We start from the raw sequence: 23,313 nt of genomic DNA on the forward strand, positions 1-23,313 counted from the left end.
GAAATACTTTGGCTAATTTGGTAGGTCTCGTGATGTTGAAGGAACCACATTGTCGGTCATCAGAAAAACATATAAACATATAAAAAACATATAAATATAAATAAACTGATAACATAAGCATCATGACGCAGTCAAAAATGATTACTGCACGTTCTTTCAAGTTACTTATAAATGTGATAAGGAATAAATAACAATTAGAAGTTCTTTAGTGTTATACACATATATGATGCAGGAATAAACGACAATTACAAGTTCAGGTCTTGTACTGAACATATTGCAGTAGCGGAACCACTCGTAATTCTCCTGAAGAATTAATAAACAGAAAATACAGTGCCTTAGCTGACATTGAAGTGGTCTTGCTGCTCAAAGATCCCATAAATTAATGACGACGTATGAAGACAACTCTGGAGAGGAAATACGTGGGAAACAGTATACGCATGCGCAAATATGTCTACGGATTAATCTGCTAGTAGACTGGACTTACACGATGTATGGGATGACAATCAGAGCCTTTCTTACCACGCGGGAAACCTGTGATTTACATTTCCTAGCAAGCGTCCCATGACGCCCTAGGCGCGTGCTCCGCACATGCTTGTAACGTAGCGTCACGCATCCAGCACGTGATCCGCATTGAACGTGTTAATTAACAGAAGAAAAGGGAATCATCTCTTTGCAAGGTTTCTGAAAACTTTTCACTTCATTCCTTTGCACTTTGCTTTTCTGTACAAATGGAAGAACATAACAGGCTTGAAAAGTGAAAAGATTCCTTTTTAACTTTTCACTTTGCAAGCTAAATCTGAAAAGTGATAGTGGAACAAAATCTGAACTGAAAAGTGAAAAGTTGCAAAGTTTGTTCGTGGAATAGGCTCGAGGTATTGTCATATATCACCTTGTCTTGAACAGCTGTCGTGGTTATATTTGGCGGAGAGAAGAAACCTTCACTCTGTTTTGCTTGTTCACAACATTTTTCGTACAGACACACCAAATTATCTGAGAATAGATCTTAAATACGTCTTGTCATCTCCAGACATACCTACAAGGTCAGAAACCTCTTCCCTGCTGAGCTTCCCAATTTACTGCATGACCGGTTATGACAACTCATTCATACCTGCAACCATACGCTCTTGGAATTCCCTTCCGGCTGTAATTAGAGACATACATAGTAGAAATGTATTTTAAAAAATGTTATAAATGGTACATAGACTTAAGAAATTAGTATTTAATGTTTTTTTAATAGTGACTCTCAGAAATTTATCTTTTGTTTATAACTATTATTTAAGTATAATTTTATAATTAATTATATGTAATCAGAAATCTTAATACTCTGTAGTTTGTAAAATGTAGCACATATAAGATGGTTTGGTATAACAGCAGGCTTCATAGCCTGAGCCACGCCATGTAAAACAAGTTCATAAATAAATAAATAAATAAATAAAAATAACCTTTGTGTGATGCAACAGGACTCACCTTCTCGACTTGTTGGAAAACTTTACTGTCTCTCAGATAGCTCCTGATTTCTTATTCCAGCAGGATAGTTCCCCACCTAACTTCCAGCACATTTCTGAAAGAGACTTTTCTTGCATATTTGATAGGAAGAAGGGTTCATACTGCCTGGCCCCCTCAATCTCCGGTTTTGACCCCCATATAAATATTTTAGCATAGACATATAATAAGGACGTGGAGGAGGAAAGTTTGTGATCTGGATGATAGGAAACTATGCATTGTTGAACCAGCTGAGCTTATAATGCCTCAATTGCTAATCAGTGTGTGTCAAGAGCTTGATTATCCTTAAGTTATCTTTAGAATTTAAAATGGTGCCCACATATAAGTGTCTACTTTACATGCATAAAAATGTTATTTCTTTGTACAGTGTTGACCAAGTAAATTTAATACACCGTATGGGTACTAAAATATAAGTGTGTATTTATCAACAATTTCTTACTACAAAGATAAATACCGTCTAGAAGAAATCGACATAATGGGTCTGATAATTGAAGCGAACAGACGTCCCTGTCAGTTTCAACCTTAGGAAAAATCGCTGTCAGCCTTAAGGGGTTCATTAATAATTCTAAGAAATCATTGTTACAATTAGGTTAGCAGATAAATTTCTCTTATAAAAATTAATGTAATAGTATACTTCGTCGCAAGGCAGCCTCTTCGTGAGAGGAAGTATTTCAAAAAATATATATAGATAGTTTTACATGTTGAGATCTCAGTTCAAAGGATGATTGGTTCCTCTACAGTTCCATATTAAAAGTCTCGTGTTGGCTCCGTATTGATATACAGATGTGAGCCACCAATTCAATACTCTGTTTATTCAAATAAAAGTTATTACCTGACAGCAAATACTAGTACATGTTTTTCCACTTAGAGGAAATCTTCAGCTAAATACCATCAATACTAGACAATTTACACTGAATTATTAAGAGAGAACAATGGAATTAAAATCCATGGAGAAACTAGTACATGACTCATTCGAACCTAGAACAAAACACCAAATTAAAATATGAATAGAAAATGCAACTATCAAATCGTAAAACATCACACATTACTGGCAAGCTAATCCCTGAAGTCTTAAAATAGCAAAGATGCAGGGGAGAAAATTGGCTATGTAAAAAAACCACATACAGTCATCTTCTCTTCATCATCATTGTGAAAATGCTTGCTGTCAAGGAACTTCTTCAAATGTAGTAAACAGTGGTAGTCACTAGGCCTGTTCAAATGCAAGCACTCGCCCAGTCTTTTGACTGTCATCAGTTCAGCCACTCTCCTTTTAGCCCTGATCTTATGTTTGGCGAATACCATCTCGTAATGCATCTGAAGTAGTTTCTCAGTGGTAAGCATTTTCAATTTGACTATTCAGAAAGTTTTCCTCACAAGCGGAACTTCATTTTTGGCATTCGCATTTCTCACTTTGTCTTTCCTGTTATAATTCACAAACATTCTTTTACTGACCTAGATTTCTCCCTCCTTTTCTTCATTGTCTAGGTTTCTGCTGCATATGGTTTTGAATCACATGAAAAAGAAAATTAATATGCCAAATTACTATGGATAACAGTACTAGCCCCGGCCACAAAAATGTATGAAGCAAGAACTTAGTTGTAAATATTTTAACAGACTGGAAGGAAAACGGTTTGAGAGTAATATAGAAGCTGAGAATCGGAAGAAAGTGGGTGTGTGAGAGAAAGCTCATAAGTTGTTTGAAAGCCCTTAATAAGTTGAAATATCAGAAGCATATGCACAGGTGGAAGAAACTTCTTTGTATTTATATTCCAAATTGTCAATTACTGGTGTGAAAAATTAGGCATGAAGTTCAATCACAGTAGTGGAAGTTGGATATGATTAGTTTTCTCTAGAGCCATGCAAAACAGTCAGGGATAAAATAAAATAAAATAAAATGAATGAAAAGTATACTAACATTCATCATCATTCCGTGTCCGGTCAGCATTTCCAAAATGTAGCAACTCCGATGGCCTTGTTGTTCGCCTCGATTAGATCCTGTGTAGTGCAGGGATGTTCTAGTAGGGGACAAATGAGCAGGTGGTTCGGATCTTGTGTTACACCACACTCGCAGGATGCGTCTCCATCAGCTGGAAGTATGGCCCATTTTTGCATGTTGGTCTTGCAAAGAGGTACGCCCACCCTAAGACGATTAAGTGATCTCCAAATAGGGTAGGGCAAGTCATTTCCTGGAGCTAGCTCTTCCTTTGCAGGAGTATCAGACGGCAGCATGCTCTTCCACCTGGTGATGCGGTTATACTCAGGTGTTCCTACCAGTGGTTGAGTCCTGGTGATGAAGCTCTTTCTCGACTTCAGTCGACAGACTACAGCCTGGTGATCATGCAGTGGGTGGCGAGAATCATTAGTCTGCTTTGTCCTCTCTGCATCAGCAGCAACAGCCCTTCTGATAGCGGGGGGAGCTATTCCAACAATCGGGTAGAGTTTGTCAACTGGGGTTGGCTTCAGACATCCCGACAAGATACGTACGGTCTCGTTGATTGCAATGTCAACCTCCTTGGTGTGAGTGGATGCACTCCACACAGGTGAAGCGTACTCTGCAGCGGACACACGCAAAGCAAGAGCAGAGGTTCTCAGGACGCGAGGGCTTGCTCCCCAGGTGGTGGCTGTGAGCTTTCTCAAAATACTGTTCCGTGAACTAACTTTCAGCCTGGTGTTGTGGCAATGTTTCTTGAAGGACAGTGTTCGGTTAAGAGTAACACCTAGATACACAGGTGTTGGACAATGTTCTAGTCGTTTGCCTTGCCATATAATGTCCAGTTCCCGCCGAGCTTCTCTATTCCTTAAGTGAAATGCGCACACCTGAGTCTTGTTGGGATTTGGCTTTAGATGATTGCCTTCATACTAACATTGGTGAGTCTCTTTTATAGGTGTGCAATTGAGCATTCCATATGTAGGCCTAGTTGTATTGTACAGAACACTCCTTTTCTAACATTTGGTCTGGTGACGGTTAATTGGGTGACAGTGTATTTGCAGTTGGTAAAAATTGCAGTTATATATTGAATATAGCAGGTGATTATAATTTGCATTTTATGGTGTTCTATAAAAAGTAAGGAAAACCTGTACAGGTGTGTAATATTTTAAAAATTACTATGAAGTGTTTGGAGAATATATGGGTAAAAATTCTTCAGATACTGTTTGTAGAAAATAAATTCTAAAAAGGGTATATTCGGGGGCGAGTCATTCTTTAATATTATTATTTATAAATTTCATTTTCCGTATTGACAGATTCAAAGTATAGATAAGAAATGTGTTTTTCCACCAATCAATACACAATTTATTTTAATAGATTAAACTAGTACCGGTTTCGGCTCTTTAACGGCCATCATCAGCTAGTACATAATTTGTTTTAGCCATTAGACAATTCACAAGTTGTTATTGTATTAGGCATCCGGATGTCTAATGGGGGATGGAAATGTATACAATAGCATATAATTAAAATATCAGTAGTCAGGGTAAAAAGTTACAAATTAGAACATGAGTATGTAAAACATATTAAAACACACAGGCCACAATATATAACACTTAAAAAGTTTCAACACATTAAAATGGTACGTATAGGTAGACACTTGTTAAAAATTTTAATTCATGCTACATAGATTCCATTCTTCTGTCCTCTGTGCAGTTCCTTTTGTTTCTAAATTATGTTGATTTTAGCTGCGTAAGGTAATCTTCGAGGACATTCTGAAACTGGTGTACGTCATATTGATATGGGCCTTTGTCATGAAGAAATTTTGTTGTGTTATATATCCCAACTTGTGATATACTATGGCAAGTTTCAATATAGCAAACAGCAGGTCTCGAGCTTGTATTTAGAAGTAGTTGGTGGCAACACCTCTCTCGTCTACGTTTAAATATCAGAACTTGAAAATTAAACTAATGAACACAACCAAAAGCATTGCCTTTTTGAAGGAATGCCTTTCAAACAACTTAACACCGAAATTTCTCCAGAAATACAATAATAAACACAGACGAACTGCTCAGACACGCAAAACACAAACAGGACTAATGAAATTTGGTTAAAAGAAGAAATAAAATTCCTATATCGTAACAAACAACACCTTAATAATGAACTTTACTCAACACACCTGAAAGCATCCCATGAACTCCCACACAGCTATTGGAATTACTTTCAACGAATTTCCAGAGAAAAAATAGAAGACTTAGCCATAAAGAAACAAAACACACTAAACAAAAAACTGGAAACACTGAAACAACAACAAAGTAAACCAAAGCCACTACCCATAATCCAAAACAAAGATCCCTCTCTTCCTAACAAGGATTCCCAACATAAATTCCATCCGCCTATAAAAAATCTTACGCAAACCGTATTTGACGACGTAGAAACGGATATATTGAACAGGGGACCCAAACACAACTGGGGTAATGCATCATCCTACCAGAATATTATAACTACCATTACCGAAACAGAACTTGCTTTACAAAAGATCTCGTATGACATACGAGACGAAGTATGACACGAAATCAGTAGAAAGATCCCGCAATACATCAATAGCATCCACAATAATAACCCAAACATGAATACCACCAATAGATCGAACTTAAACAGATAAAATAAAACAGAACAATCTACTAGTAACGAAGGCCGACAAAGGCAACACTACGGTCATTATGGATAAAAATGAATACATAACAAAGACTAAAAAATGTTTCCAAGACAATACTTTTTCTATGAAACGCCGAGATCCAACCAACAACATACAAAGGAATTTAAAAATTTTGCTTAAAAACACACACTTTCTTCTCACCGAAACTGAATCTGCTAAACTCATAACAATGAACCCCCAGTTACCGACTGCGAAAGCCTACCCAAAAATACATACAGAAGACGTACCTATGAGACCAATTATAAACTATAGAGCCAGTCCAACCTACAAATTATCGCAATTCATCCAAAAATTAAAAAAAAAAAGCACTATACATTTTTAGCAAACAAAACAATACTAAACTCAATAGATTTCTGCAACAGAACCAAAGAGCTAAAGATCGAACAACACCATACCCTTGCTTCATTTGACATAATAAATATGTACCCTAACATTCCTGTTAAACAAACAATCAAAATAATAGAATCTAACTTAAAAAACAATAGCAACTTGAGCACCTTAGAAATAAACAAATTCATAAACTTACTTGAATTCGCCATAAACAATAACTATTTCAGATTTCACGATACCATTTATCAGCAACAAGGCCTACCTATGGGGTCTCCTGCCTCCGGAATATTAGCAGAAATATATATAGATAACTTAGAACACACGTCAATCAAAGAAATAGATAATATACATTTTTTGTGCAGATTTGTTGACGATGTCTTCGTAGTTTTAGATAATAGATCCACTGACGCACAAACTATACTAGACAAGCTTAACACACTAGATCCCCAAATTAAATTCACCAAAGAAACCGAAAATAACCGTACACTAAATTACCTAGACTTAACAATAACCAGACACGACAACCAACACAAGACCTACAGGAAACCCACACACACCTCAAATACCATAAAAAATGACTCCATTCATCCCAATACACAAAAAAGAGCAGCCTATTATAATATGATTTATAGAGCCTTTAACATCCCAATGACAACAGAAGACCAAAACAATGAATTGAAGTTAATCCACGACATAGCTAAACATAACGGATACAGCAAAGAAATGGTCAACAAAATCATTCACAAAATAAAATCACAACCTAAAACTAAATTAGCAAAAACAGCCAAACCCAAAAAAGACTATGCCCTATTTACCTTTAACAACACCCACATATATACTATAAGTAATATTTTCAAAAGCACAACATAAAAACAGCATTCAAAACCACACACAATAGTACCAACATTATACATAACACTAAAACAGTCAATAATAACAATAAATACAACCAATCAGGTGTCTACCGTATCAAATGTAACAATTGTGACATAAGTTACATAGGACGTACAGGCAGAAACTTCACCATCCGCTACAATGAACATATAAATGCAGTAAAAAATAACCATTTCTCATCAATAGGCCAACATGTAGAAGAATCCAAGCATAGTTTCACAAACATCAATAACGACATGACGATACTAAATATAAACTCCAAGGGCCCCCTGCTCAACATAACCGAAGATTTCTACATTTCTTTAGACCAATACGCCAACCCCAATCATAACATTAATGATATTACTGAAAAAACCAGCATCATTTTTGACAAAGCCATTCCGACATTCAAGAATGATTACCTCAAAATAGTAAACACACGCTCTAACAAACCAACGAATCACAAGCCTGACCCCGCCCCTACTTCTCCAACGGCCACTCCTTCTTCCCCTCCACCTACATCCCCCTCCACAGCTAATATGAGCCCCAGACGCACTCGCAGTAGAACACAACAAGCCTTCAAACACATCGGCACAAGACTTCCACAACAACTATAGTAAGTACTCTTTTCCATACACACACCAGGCATTCCTTCATACACACACTACCGGCATACTTATATCACCTTATCTTTACAGACTACAACAACAAACGTAGACAAGAGGTGTTGCCACCAACTACTTCTAAATACAAGCTCGAGACCTGCTGTTTGCTATATTGAAACTTGCCATAGTATATCACAAGTTGGGATATATAACACAACAAAATTTCTTCATGACAAAGGCCTATATCAATATGACATACACCAGTTTCAGAATGTCCTCGAAGATTACCTTACGCAGCTAAAATCAACATAACTTAGAAACAAAAGAAACTGCACAGAGGACAGAAGAATGGAATCTATGTAGCATGAATTAAAAATTTTAACAAGTGTCTACCTATACGTACCATTTTAATGTGTTGAAACTTTTTAAGTGTTATATATTGTGGCCTGTGTGTTTTAATATGTTTTACATACTCATGTTCTAATTTGTAACTTTTTACCCTGACTACTGATATTTTAATTATATGCTATTGTATACATTTCCATCCCCCATTAGACATCCGGATGCCTAATACAATAACAACTTGTGAATTGTCTAATGGCTAAAACAAATTATGTACTAGCTGATGATGGCCGTTAAAGAGCCGAAACCGGTACTAGTTTAATCTATTAAAATAAATTGTGTATTGATTGGTGGAAAAACACATTTCTTATCTATACTTTCATTCTTTAATATGCTTACAATATTATTTTTTATTTCACCTTTTCAATACAATTGATTTTATGTTGTTAGAAAATCATAATGCTACTACACTATTTTATAGGGACATGTTTCGCTTGATTTCAAGCATCCTCAGCCTGTGTAATCATCTCTAGATTAAGACCTGTCATTGTTAATTTGCTTTGACAAATTTGTGCTTAATTATAATTCTAAAATTAAGTAGTAAAATACATAAATATAGTTTAACAATATGAATAACTATACTAAAATTGGAATATCCATTAATTCTAAAGACATTGACATCCAAAACACAGTAATATCTTCAAAATGTTGAAAATTTGGCTAATTTTTTCCCCCAAAGTTCTAATTTATTAAAAACAATTGTAATTTGACTTCTATGTTAAAATTTGAGTCGCAATTTTTGTAAAAACTTATTGGTGTCTGAAGATTAAAATCTTGGATATGTTGGAAATCTGCTTCAGGTATTAATTTTGAGGCATGCTACTGTACATGCTCCTTGCACAAGGAGTAGAACCACAACAGATAAGTCACCGTAATGTAATAAATACCACGAGGTTTTGTAGTAGCAGTCAAAGGGACGCACAATCATTCAAATATTTTGAAATAAGAAACAAATCAACACCTCAAGATTTTGGATTGACGTCCCTTTTGACTAAACCCTCATGAATACATACTACTACCAAAGGAAAATCTGATTGTCAAAACAAAACTAGTTCAATGAAACTACCTAATTCAGCATTTTACTGTTCAAAACTAATAAATTACAGTAGCATGCTTAAAAAATTCATACCTGAAGCAGATTTCCAATGTATCCAAGATTTTAATTTTCACACACCAATAAGTTTTAACAAAAATTGCAACTCAAATTTTAACATAGAAGTCAAATTACAATTGTTTTTAATAAACTAGAACTTTGAGAGGAAAAAAAAGTAGCCAAATTTTCAACATTTTGAAGATATTACTGTGTTTTAGATGTCAATGTCTTTAGAATTAATGGATATTACAATTTTAGTATAGTCAGTCATATTGTTAAACTATCAATGTGTTCACAAATTCCTATATTTATGTATTTTACTACTTAATTTTAGAATTATAATTAAGCACAAATTTGTCAAAGCAAATTAACAGTGACGGATCTTAACCTTGAGATGATTAAATAGGCTGAGGATACTTGAAATCAAGCAAAACATGTCCCTGTAAAATAGTGTTGTAGCATTATGATTTTCTAACAACATAAAATCAATTGTATTGAAAAGGTGGAATAAAAAACACAATATTGAAAGCATATTATAGCAAATTTCTATACGGATCTAAACATGAGATTAGTTACATGTAAAGAGTCATTCTTTACCAAGAACTTCTCTTAAACCATGATGAGATTAGTTCACATCAATGATGTTCTTGATATGGGAAATGTGGAATCTCTCCGTGCCCTTTCGTGTGTTTGTTCATCCAGGTCGCTCAGTTTTATCATTACCTAGTGTCGGTTTGTTGTTTCATCTGTTGTTTCATAAACTATGATACTACCTAATCTCACTGCTGACCTTAGTCTTTTGCAAATTTTAAACCCACAGTGATATTAATTCAACACTTAATCTACCAAGGTTTACACAGCTTTTTCTTTTGCAACGCATATACACTCCCTGACAAAAAAAAAATTGAAGCATCCTACCAGGCCTGGTAACACCACTAAACATGAACAACAGTAATGCACTCTGGTGGCCGTTTTACCTGTCATAGAGAACTGCAGCTCAAATCATTTACATACCTGCCAATGGTGTGTACGAAGTTATATTGTGGACGAAACAAAATGAAACTTCACATGTTGAAAGGGTATGTGATGTTATTTCAGAGATTACAAAATAGAATCAAATTTACAAAGAACCTGGTAGTATAAGTCCACTTAGCAGTATGACATTGCACCACCAGTGGCCTAGATGCATGCACTGATTCAGTTGGGAAGGGTGTCTTAAAGCCATTGTATCCCCTCCTGAGGCAAGCTGATCCATGACTGTTGTAACTGCTCCTTGATATCCTGGCTACTGGCATTGGGACAGAGTTGACATCCGAGCTGGTCCCACGCGTTCTATCAAGGACAGATCGGGGGATCTTGCTGGCCACAGAAGTTCCTCAACATTACACAGACAGTTCGTAGGGACACGTGCCGTGTGTGGACGAACATTGTCCTATTGAAAAATGCTACCATGATACTGTCATGTGAGAGGCAACACGAGGACACAGGATGTCCATGACGTACCATTGTGCTGTTAATTCCTTCAATCACTTCCAGCCGTGACCTGAATTTGTATCCGATGGCTCCCCACACCATGACTCCAGGAATAACACTGCTATGACTCTCCAAAACATTGGAAGAATAGGACCTCTCCCCAGGTCACCACCATACTAGTAGACAGTCATCCAAGGTAGTGCAGAACCGCGATTCATCACTGAACACAATACGACGCTATTCATCAGCAGTCCATGCTTCCTGTCATGGCACCACTCCAAATGCAGCAGTTTGTTTTTTGTTGATGGCAGCCTACACATAGGATGGTTGTGGGATGACACAGAACGTTGCAGGAAGTCCATTACTTTTTCTCGGATGGCAGGTGCAGGTGTGAAGCGGTTACTATGTGCTTGGTGCACAATACGGCAATCCTCCCTTGTGGTGGTCAGGCGCAGTCGATTGGAACCTTAATGATGAGTATACCTGACTTCATGTCCCCATGCACTCCAGCATTGGGCCACTGTTACATCTGAATGCCTCACAAATCTGGATATTGCACTATTTGACCAGCCAGCCAAATGGAGACCCACAAGAAGGCCCCTTTCAAACTCTTTAGAACGCTGTCTCACATGAATGCACTGCATCTCCACGTCCTACACAGTGATTAGTCAACATCCCGCGCTGTTCACACCCCATATATACCCTACCAGGCGTGGTAACACTACTAAATATGAACAAAAATAATGCACTCTGGTGGCCGTTTTACCTGTCATAGAGAACTGCAACTCAAATCATTTACATACCTGCCAATGGTGTGTGCATGTACAAAGTTACATTAACATCCGACCATTTCTTCTGGGTACTTCAATTTTTTGTCAAGCAGTGTATATGTACAATTATAGCACAAAAGAATAGGATGGATTCTGGCCAGGGACACTTCAAATTCAAATTCTCTTTATTTGCAAATGAGGTGTCTACCTCGGTGGCAAATGGTACACTAAAATACATTATTGTCAATTTTAAATTAACAAGAGAAGAAAATTTTCCTATAATACAATATTGTACAATTTACGCTAACAATTTTTTCTATTAAACACACAGCTCATCCTTAATAAATTTATATTGTTTACAAAATTCTACTTACAATATCTCCTGTACTACTTACAAATATAGTCAACTGATATACAGTATGTGGAATTACTTCAAATGATACTATACAACTGGTATAAGATTAAAATTTACATTGCATTTATGTACTTCTTTTTTTTTACCCATTCTGGAACCTAAGTAGCATAACGACCTGCTGCGTCTTAACCAGAGCCCCTTTCGCCACCACTTTTCAGAGTTTCTGGAGGGCCTTCACAGCTACCGTAGCGGTCCCAGGGCCCTCGAAGTCCCCACTGTACTTCACCCCTACAGGCAGTCCCCTACTTTGGCTGTCCAAACTCCTTAGACCAGGGGATGGAATTAATTTATTCACACACATTTTTTTTATTTACAATAACCTGCACTGGTCGAATGCCCTCTAACACTTCATTTATTTTCTCTATTGCTGTTTATTCTCTTCTTGAATATCTGTACAGATTTTGGAAAAGGATCAAACACTACCCCTGGTAAACTGTTTCACTCCTTCACACCCTTCCCAATGAATGAAAATTTACCCCAATCGCTTCTGCTAAAATTCCTTCTAATTTTATATTTGTGGTCATTCCTGCCAATATAATTATTTTCCAACTGAAGCCTCTCACGGATATCTCCCCATGCTTCTTCTCCTGTATAGGCTCTATATAATCCTATAAGTCTAGTTTTCTCCCTTCTCTCACTTAAAGTTTCCCACCCAAGTTCCTTTAACATTTCTGATACACTACTCTTTCTCCTGAAATCCCCTGTTACAAATCTTGCTGCTTTCCTCTGCACACTATCTATTTCTTTTATTAGGTATTCTTGGTGAGGATCCCAAACACTGTTTGCATATTCCAATAATGGATGAACCATACTCAAGTAACTTTTTTCTTTTAACTCTTTGTTGCATCCTTTAAGTAGCCTCATTATGACATGTAACGATCTGTATGCTTTCCCAACAATGTCATCAACATGACCCTTCCAGTGCAAATTACATTCAAATCTCACACCTAAGTATTTGCATTTGCCATCTTTTGGGATAACTACCTCATCCAGAGTATATTCAAATTCAGTTTTAAAGCTCCTGTTTGTAAAAGTTGTAACAGTTGATTTGCCTCCATTAACCTTCATATTATTTTCTTCAACCCATTGTTGGATACTTTCAAGGTCCCTTTGTAATTCTGAACAATCCTCAATGTTTTGTTTATTTCCCTATAAACAATTATGTCATCTGCATACAATCTTATTTTTGATGTTATATTGTTCCCTAAATCATTTGCATATATTAAGAAAAGTAACGGACCGATTATACTACCCTGTGATATAGATGTTGATTCCCTCAACATCTATATCATCTGATGGCCAAGCAGGCATCAATTTTTAGTGATGAGACAAAGTCTCTTAGGCCGGTATTCATAGTCGCAATAAGTAAGACTTACGTTCAAGTCCAACTTAAATCTCGACTTTATTCCAGATTCCGGCACAAATAAGTCCTACTTAATAGTGATATACTTCATAAAGTCTAACTTCATGAAGCTGGACTTATTGGAATTCATAGTCATTTAAGTGTTACTTATGTGATGAAATAAGTTGAACTTCGTCAAGTCAAGCAGACCCTTGACTTATTTCACATCTTAACCTATAAAATGGATGAAGATTTTGAGGAAGTGTTAGACGAAATCCGCGCTCCAAAGCGATACTTGCAAAATGTTATGGACCCATTTGAATTTTACAGTGAAGTGGAATTCAAAAGGAGGTTTCTGTGATGGTATTTCATATTTGCCCATACTTCCCGCAATTTTTAGCATCTCGCTATAATAAATTATAACGAAATTAGTGCTAGTTATAATAATACTTATACAATCTTCGCTTCTGAAATAGTATTTTTACCATTATAAGAACATTACTTACATTTTCTACAGTGTGTATTGAGGAATTGAATTCTTCAGCAATACTTAACCAAGCATCTTCCTTTTGCTTAGAAGATACCGCGCTCGTTTTCTTATTCTCTACTAGCAAATGAACCCGTGCTTCGCTACAGTATTCTACATTGTATACAGATTTCTACGTGAATTGCTGTACACGCGCTGAGTGAGATTTTATCGAAGAAACGCCACGGGAGGACCCCATACTTTCTTTCCCGTGTAACGTACGAGTTGTGGAGTTGTGATAACGGCAGGCCCCCTTGTCTACTGCCGGTCACAATCGATTTGGGGAGTTTTCGTTACAATGACAGGCCCTCTTTCGTACTTCCGGACACATTACAGATGAGGAGCTTTCATTACAATGGCAGGCACCTTCCCTACTGTCAATCAGTATTGAGTTATACTGTTATCATTATAATGACAGGCCCCACTTTCTAATGCCAGTAAGCTTACTGTCAGTCACACTCGAGTTGGTGAGTTTCAGTTACAATACCAGGCCACTTTGCCTAAAGCCAGTCACATTTTAATGGGTAAAACTGTTTATAATGGCGGGCACCCTTGTCTACTGCCAGACACAATCGGGTAGGGGAGATTTGAACAAATTTGCATGTTCCCTTGCCTTCTGCTAGTCAAACTGAGAAGGGAATTATTCATTAAAATGGTAGGCCCTCCTTACTAATGCAGTTACACAAGAGTTGGAGAAAGACCCCATTCATTTTTTTACAAGTTGCTTTACGTCGCACCGACACACATAGGTCTTACGGCGACTATGGGATAGGAAAGGGCTAGGAGTGGAAAGGAAGCGGCCGTGGCCTTAATTGAGGTACAGCCCCAGCATTTTCCTGGTGTGGAAATGGGAAACCACGGAAAACCATCTACAGGGCTGCCGACAGTGGAGTTCGAGCCCACTATCTCCCGAATACTGAATATTGGCCGCACTTAATAATAATAATAATAATAATGTTATTTGCTTTACGTCCCACTAACTACTTTTACGGTCTTCGGAGACGCCGAGGTGCCAGAATTTAGTCCCGCAGGAGTTCTTTTACGTGCCAGTAAATCTACCGACACGAGGCTGTCGTATTTGAACACCTTCAAATACCACCGGACTGAACCAGGATTGAACCTCCCAAATTGGGGTTAGAAGGCCAGCGCCTTAACCGTCTGAGCCACTCAGCCCGGCAGGCCGCACTTAAGCGACTGAAGCTGTCGAGCTCGGTGGATTCCATTCTTGCTGCCAGTCAAAGTAGATGGGGGGAGAATTTATAACAACAGGAGACACCCTCCTGCTGACAGTCACTATCAATTTGTAAAGTATTAATAATAATGACACACATTTTCTAGATCGCTCCAAACCGACTTTTCTAGATTTACTGCTCCTAAACAGTTCATCATATCGACAAACGGTTTAAGCCGTCAGACGCCAGTTTTGTAGTTCTACAAGTTTGGCCTTCAAACATTTTCTCGTATCTCCCATATTTATGGGTTCAATTGAGTTAGAAAATTTGAATGGGGTGAAATTTGGGTGTATTTTTAACGCTTTATATTATTTTTCGCATACTGACGTGGAAGCTAGAATCATGAAATTTGGCTCGCAATATGGCCAGCATTGGTCGTGTCAGTGTGCGTGCCAAATTCGGTGACTCTCTCTTTCCTATAAGTGTGTCAAACTATGACATATACGTATAAAAATCACAAAATGTACGTACAGTCTAGAAATACAGCCACGTCTAATGTATAAGGTAAAGAAATACGACAAAAAATCGGGAGTAAAAAGTGAAAAATTTAAAATTCTTTGAATTTTTCCGCCGCTTACAGGCTAAAAGCTATAACTTCGCCAAATTTCAGTCTTCTAGCTCGTCTGGCAGATTGTGCCGCCAGCTTGATTTGGGGGGAAGGGGGATAAAAATGAGGAATTTCCCGAATGTTTTTAAGCCCGCTAAACCTATAGGTTATCGCTTTGGGTAAATATATATGAGTGCATTCTTATGCTGAGCCCAAAATTTCAAGCCTCCCCAAACCCCAGCGTGTCCTCGGAGGGAATTTTGAGAATTTTCGATTTTTCTAGTTAGTTGTAAGTTTCTGAGATGCATGGAACTACATCATTAATTCACGTCTATTCACATTTGTGTACCTTTATATATATTTATGGACCGACTTTCTTATATTAGATGGATAGATAGATGATTTGAGAATGGTTCAATAAAATATCCTTGAAAGCCTAGTTTTCAACGGAAGTAAAATGCTTGCGACTGCATTACATATCCATTTAAGAAAAAGTAACTACAATTTTAGCCGCAGAGGAACAGGTAAAAGAACAAATAAATAAACAAATAAACTCGGAATAAGGAGCGCAGTGTAGATCTAGTTGGCCGTGTCTGAAGGATGACTCGCATATTCAACTGTTGTGACGATGGCTGTACTATTTCTCGTACTATAAAGTTCAACTTAATTGTGCAGAGCGTCTGCATAATAAGTAACGCTTTATCAAGTCCAGCTTAATAAAGTAGAACTTGACCAACGACTATGAATACGAGAAACGTTTAAGTCGACTTCACGAATAAGTACAGCTTTGTTAAGTCGTTCTTATTAGAGAAATAAGTCGCTGACTATGAATACCGGCCTTAGTGCATTGGCACTGCCGGTGGCTCCAGTTAGCCTACGCAGTGGCCTCCACGGTATGCACTGGCCAGCGTATTGGTGGGTGTGCTGGGTGCCAACTGACGAGCCCACCCTGGCACACGAGGGCGAAACGCTGGCAACCATGAATGAGCTGGCTGGAAAATTTATAATGTCCAATAACGGACCATTTATATTGGTATTATACTACCCTGTGCAATTCCCTTCCAAACTTTCTCCTCCTGCGATACATCATTTCCTACTTTGACTTTCTGAACCCTTGAATTTAGAAATGTTTTTATCCAACGTGTAACCCTTACGTCCAATCCTCTTCCCTCCAATTTCTTTAATAATATTCCATGTTCCACTCTATCAAAGGCTTGTTTGGAATAAACTGAACAAAACTGCACCATCCTGACAAAGCTTAGAGCTTTTCATCAATGGTTACGAACTCGAACTGTTCGTGCAGTTTGTCACAACTGCAACAAGAACCATCCATATTGCAGTCAGTTTCTAAGGCCACGGCCGCTTCCTTCCCACTCCTAGCCCTTCCCTATCCCATCGTCGCCGTAAGACCTATCTGTGTCGGTGCGACGTAAAACAACTAGCAGTCAGTTTCTTGTGAGCTCTTTTTCTGACCCTCGCTGACTTGTCGTCAAATCAGTCATGTCAATAAAAGGAGAAATCTTGTGTAACTCATTGTTGGTCTTGTGATTTCTACTCAGAGTTCTCTTACATATGTGTGATTAGTTTTCTTTGTGCCGATCAGGTGCAGCAAGCCTAACAAAGCCATTATTTCAGTATGCGATGTTTCCTTATCCTTCTCTTTTACATCATGCAACCTGAGTAGCTATGTACATATTCATGAAGTTTATAATACTGTAAATCATATTTGCGTCAATTTTCTCAAAAGCAGACAGTTCACTTGTTACACCCCGAGCTTCATCCTTTGGTCCTCAAAATATTTTGACAATATTTTTTTGTTTAGTCATACAGATTCCACTAGAACATATTTTCTTCCATACACAAACTTTATTTCCTCCTGTGAAGCAATCAATTTTGTCCAATACAGCTTCACCAGAACTACATCACTTGTCACAGAGTCATAATCCTGTTCACGTTGAATTATGCTTACTGTAAATTATTTACTCATCATCAGTTTCAGAATTGTCTTCATTTTCACAGTCATCCGCTTTGTCGAAATCAGGATCGTTCAATAACCAGCACAGCTGTGGACTTGACAGATTTCTTCCAGCCCTAAATAAACTGAACGATTACTGGAGACTCGCTTATATAGCAACAAACAGTGCACAGAAAACTAATGAACGACAATTCTAGTGAAAAATAAAATGTTTTAAAATAAAAATGTGCTTGCATACGGATGTGTGTGCCGCACTAAGTGCGCCAGTTGTGATACGGTGAACTTAAAATGCAGTTTAATTCGCTTCTGTTTAAGAAATATTTATCTGACTTCTCACACAGCTATCTAGAACTCTACTGAAGGAATACCTAACAACGCAGGTCAACATAGGTGCAACAATGTACATCTGTTTATTTAAACGTGGCGCACTCAGTTCGCCGGTGTGAGTGCTCGAGGATTAAAATCACTTGAGGTTTAAATTCCAAAAAGAACTGTGTCAAGAGTTGAACTTTTTTCCTAAAGAACAAACATGATGGTCACCCAGTATGAGGGATAATAGAAGGGAGATATATGGACCAGCTCAATCTTTAATAATAATAATAATAATAATAATAATAATAATATTGGCTTTATGTCCCACGAAGTACATTTTTACGATTTTCGGAGATGCTGGAGTTGAGACCCACAGGAGTTATTTTACATGCCAGTAAATCTACAGACACGAGGCTGACATATTTGAGCACCTTCAAATACCACCAGACTGAGCCAGAATCAAACTTGCCAAGTTGGGGTCAAAAGGCCAGCGCCTCAACAGTCTGAGCCACTCAGCCCGGCAACTCGATCTTTACTACCTACCACCATTTTTATTAACATCTCTATTCTTCGATCTTATTTCTTCCATTGTTTTCTTATAGCCTTCAATAAGTCTTCATGGGATGGGGGTAGTAAGAAAGATTTTGTCTTGCAATGGAAGTGTGAAGTAAATTGAAAGCTTGATTGATATAAGAAATGGAGAGATAAGGAAGAAAAATATTACATAAGAAATTCAGGACAAATGCAAAGGGAGAGGGAGGATGTAATGATTTAATGCTGTACATCGATGCAAGTGGAAGAGAACAACTAAGTAATTAATATTTGTACACTTTTTGTTCCCTCTCCATTTCATATACATCGTAAAACACAAATCATTCTTCTTAAATCTGGGTAGTATGTTTATACAAATCTCCTGTTATGGCTTTCACAGGCCAAGTCATATATCTTCTGTATTTATACCAGTATTTTGAAGTTACTTTTGGATACTTTTTCACTGTAAGTCGAATTTATTACTACTTGCCGACATCATTGATTAATCTAATAATATGTAATCATAAATGGGAATCTACAAATCTGCAATAGGCTCGATTCACTGGAAGATTCGTTGTCTCTTGCATCACTAGTCCTCTCCTAAATTACATGCAAATTTGTCACACTGCACGTCTAAAACACTTCTCACACGCAATCTATTTTTACTCGGATAGTAACACAACCGGTGGTGGATAATTCTTTTTGTGCAATGTAAACGCTTGAAACAGACATACTGGTGCATTCGGATATTAGTTTTGCGATACACCAAAGCCTCGTTCATTCAAAGTCTTTGGAACACAGAAATTTGACTTCCAATTAAGTAATTTTGAAATAACCACCAACTTTTAATTAAGAAATGTTAACCCTCGCTGCATCGTAAATATTCTGATACCCATTGCTGCAAACGAGTAACATTGATTCAAAGTTTAAAACTTTCAAATGCCATTAAAAATTTATTTCCAAAATGTATCCAACAAGGTGCATTCAAGGTATTCAAATAATGTACTTGGATAATTCACTGGCAAACACAACCTCATGCAACGAAAAAAAAAGAATTATTCATAGGCGAGGAGAAATCTATGCTGGCTCCCCTGTGCAAGTGCTTTATTCATTGGATTTCTGTACTGTCTGCATTTTGGATGCCTTGTACTTGCACAAAAAGTATCCGATGCCCTTAAAACATCGTGGTTTATCGAACACTCTTATGACAAGTGGAGATAGTAGGAAGTTCCTTCTTCTTATTCTTCTCCTTCCTCCTCCTCCTCTTCCTCTTCTACTTTTTCATTGTATTTGATGGACTTCGCTTGCACGTTACATCCAGCCACCAGTCCTGTATATAATAAAAGCAGAGTTTCGTTAATAAATGAGGTTGGGACAAGTTTATAAGTGGATTAAACCTGTCGGACATCTCTCTCTCTCTCTCTCTCTCTCTCTCTTTTCTGTTTGCACTGCAGTGACTCTCCTTGTATGATTTCCCGCCATGGCAGCCTACCCTTGCTGTGTAACAAAGTATTCTAAGACCCATTAATGCCAGCAATCACCTTGATTTACAGTTTAAACCTTTCAAATGTCGTGAAAAAGCCTATTTCCGAAATGTATCCAACGAGGTGTATTTACATTATTAAAATAATGCACTTAAATAAATCAGTGGCAAACATGACCTTACGCAGCGGGAAAAGGAAAAACCACGATTCAAGGACAAGGAAAAATTATTTAAAGTTAAAAACTTCATCACTGATCCATATTGAACTAATAGTTACAATGCTAAAAAGAGAAAAATGTTCCACCTTTTCAATACAATAACACTGTTGCACGAATCAGTGTAGCAACATATTTAATTTATTAAGAGGCTGGTTTCGACATCTGTCCATGTCATTATCAGCCTACACAAAAATGGCAAGAAGTCAACACAATTGTAACACTTATGACACTTTTCTTAAAAATAGAAGTTCATGTAGAGGTTCTTGAGCACTCTTGCTGATCTTGAGGTTAAAAAAATGATGCACTATAGTTCACAATTGTTGCTGGCTCACCTTCTCCTCGCAAGTGCTTTTTGGTTTACTACACTGTTTGCAGTTTTAGATGCCTTGTACTTGCACGGAAAGTGTCTGACGCCCTTAGAACATTGTGGCTTATCAAACTTTTTCTATGAAGAGGGGAGGAAGTCTTTCGCTTCGGTCTGCATTGCAACAAAGTGCAGTACCACTAGTCTGTTTGGGCTCGGCATTTTAAAAATGCGGTTCAGTCGGTATTAACAATATTGATCGGTGCGTACGAATTGATTATTATAATGAGCCACGCTTTTTCACCAACTGTCGGCTTCACCAGTTTTCGTGGATTCTGCCTCTCCGCACACTGCCTGCTACGTGATATGGTGGCGTTCCTTAAAATGCTGAATACATAAGAATTACGATTTCACTTGAACTTCAACTATACAACACACTATAGACGAGTGAGTTAAAGTGCGGAACGCTACCGCTGCAAGTTTCAGAAGACGCTCTATCTTGGCGCAGAGAAATTTTAAATTACTCTGTAAAACACTTTTTTTTAATGTAAAGGCAGTTTAGAATTGAAAGTCTGAATTGTTTTTTGTTTAAATATGACATATGGGGACAGTTTTCTTCCATCTGCGGTATAACTGTACACCCAACATTGAAAACTAGGTGAGCCAGGAGCATGTTGCCAAAGTTGACGCAAATAAAACCTGCATCCCAATTTCGTGCCTCAATTTATTTATTGCCGGGCTGAGTGGCTCGGAGGGTTAAGGCGCTGGCCTTCTAACCCCAACTTGGCAGGTTTGATCCTGGCTCAGTCCGGTGGTATTTGAAGGTGCTCAAATACGACAGCCCCGTGTCGGTAGATTTACTGACACGTAAAAGAACTCCTGCGGGACTAAATTCCGGCACCTCGGCGTCTCCGAAGACCTTAAAAAGTAGTTAGTGGGACGTAAAGCAAATGACATTATTATTATAATTTATTTATTTTTTAATATGCAGGGATTATTTGCGTAAATACAGTATTACCTTTAAAGATGTGCAGGTGTATTAATGCAACATACTGTAGATTAATTACTGTCTGGTAACAAATTACTGTTGTTTGTGACATTGAAGGATCAAACATACTTGCTTTTTGAGGTGTAATGTTGCACAATTCATTATTTCTGTTGCGCAGTTTTAGTTCAGCAGCATATCTGTGCAGTTTCAGATCATATAAATTGCGTGCACAGAAGTGGCTTATACAAAACACACAGTTCTGTTCCTTTGCAAATGATCATGATAGTCTTAATCATCCCTACTTTTCAAAACTATGCATAAATGTAGTTATAATTATGTGAATATTGCAAGACTGAGCGAAGAGAACTCGGCTAAGATTCTCGCTTTTTCAAGTTACTCAGAATTGCTTATTGGATATTGTAACATATTTGGACAGTTTATTCTACGAATTTATGCTTGCTTCCATTTATTTATTTCAGAAGAACCTGAAGCTCGATGCTGCAATAGCTCACCAGGAGTGGACTCTCCTGTGAGAAGTGGTGAGGTTATGGACAAGGAGGAAGGAGATAGTGGAATTGATGCAAATAGTCAGGGTAGCTGCAGTAGTAATGATGTCAAATCAAAGGAAAAGCGTAAGGATAAAAAGAAGAAGAAGAGTGGTTGTGGTATAGCTTGCACGAGTAAAAGTAGTGACAAAGAAAGTTCACCACCTGTGGTTCCAAATAGTGGGACAGATTCCAGTACTGGGCGGACTGTTTCTAATGTTAGCAAACCTAGGGATACATTGGCCATCGACTCGAAAGAAAAGCGAGCGCGTGATGTTGAAGTCTCGGTCCTTGGGAGTACTCCTTTAGCAGAAATGTCGAACAAGAACTGTAACAGAGGACCTCCAGCTTCTGAAAGGAAACTGAAGGGCCAACTAGTTTTCGAAGCTTCGCGACCTCATCCTGCCGAACGGGAGGATTTTGAAGCAACGGGCAACGAAACATACATACCAGCTACAAAAGGGAAGAAGAACCTGTATATGTGAGTACATCCAGTAGTATTATTAGTATATAACGGCAAAAAGTTTAATATATTTTTTAATATTTATGTTTGTAGAACTGAGACACAGCTTGCTAGAATTTTTGTGAAGGTTTTTTTTCATGTTTCTAAACAGCATGCAATTTGATGTGCCTCTTGAAACAATGATCACAATAAAAATAGCATTCTAGGAGTCTGTGTGACCTCAACAATTTCCTATGTTGTTGTAATAATGTAATGTTTGCCTGTGCAACAGTATTTTATGATTTGCTTTTAAGTTATCAGATTTCTTGCATGTCTAGAAAAGGAAGAGTTTATTTTCCATGGAACAAAGAAAGGACTAATTTTTAAATATGTAGACAGCGTTCAAATTGCTTATCATTAAATAACAGGTAGATCAAATGCAGAATACTGCTGTACAGTTTTTTTGTTCCTTTAGGAATTTTTATACTTGTCTTCTCATTTTGGAGGGCATGCTTGGCATAAAACTGATCATAAATTGCCTTTATAGGAATCATTACTGCGAGACTGAGGGGGCGAGCAACAGTTCAGCCTCGAATAAAAACGCTATGAACTCAACTAGCCCCAAACAGGGCGGCAAACGTGAGGAAGGCTGGAAGGAAGTCGTTCGGAAGTAAGTAAACTGAGATAAATGTTTCTTCCTTTTAAAGCAGTTCATTGTAAGACTTGAAACGGTTCCTAAAATTTTAATCTTAAGGAGTAAC

The 23,313-nt window shown here is 37.6% G+C and overlaps 1 protein-coding gene across 6 annotated transcripts in view; it reads left to right on the top strand.

Moving 5' to 3' along the window:
• LOC136873986 (ankyrin repeat domain-containing protein 17) overlaps nt 1–23,313 on the top strand; it is a 918,230-nt gene that overhangs the window by 716,912 nt on the left and 178,005 nt on the right. For 5 of the 6 annotated variants that reach the window (XM_067147404.2, XM_067147402.2, XM_067147407.2 and 2 more), the window contains 2 exons: nt 22,045–22,591; nt 23,100–23,222. In XM_067147404.2, coding sequence (XP_067003505.2) covers nt 22,045–22,591; nt 23,100–23,222 — 670 coding nt within the window. The remainder of the gene's footprint in view (nt 1–22,044; nt 22,592–23,099; nt 23,223–23,313) is intronic. The other variant, XM_068227616.1, reaches the window with a different exon arrangement.

The sequence above is a fragment of the Anabrus simplex genome, chromosome 5, assembly GCF_040414725.1.
Source record: "Anabrus simplex isolate iqAnaSimp1 chromosome 5, ASM4041472v1, whole genome shotgun sequence".
Taxonomy (NCBI): domain Eukaryota; kingdom Metazoa; phylum Arthropoda; class Insecta; order Orthoptera; family Tettigoniidae; genus Anabrus; species Anabrus simplex.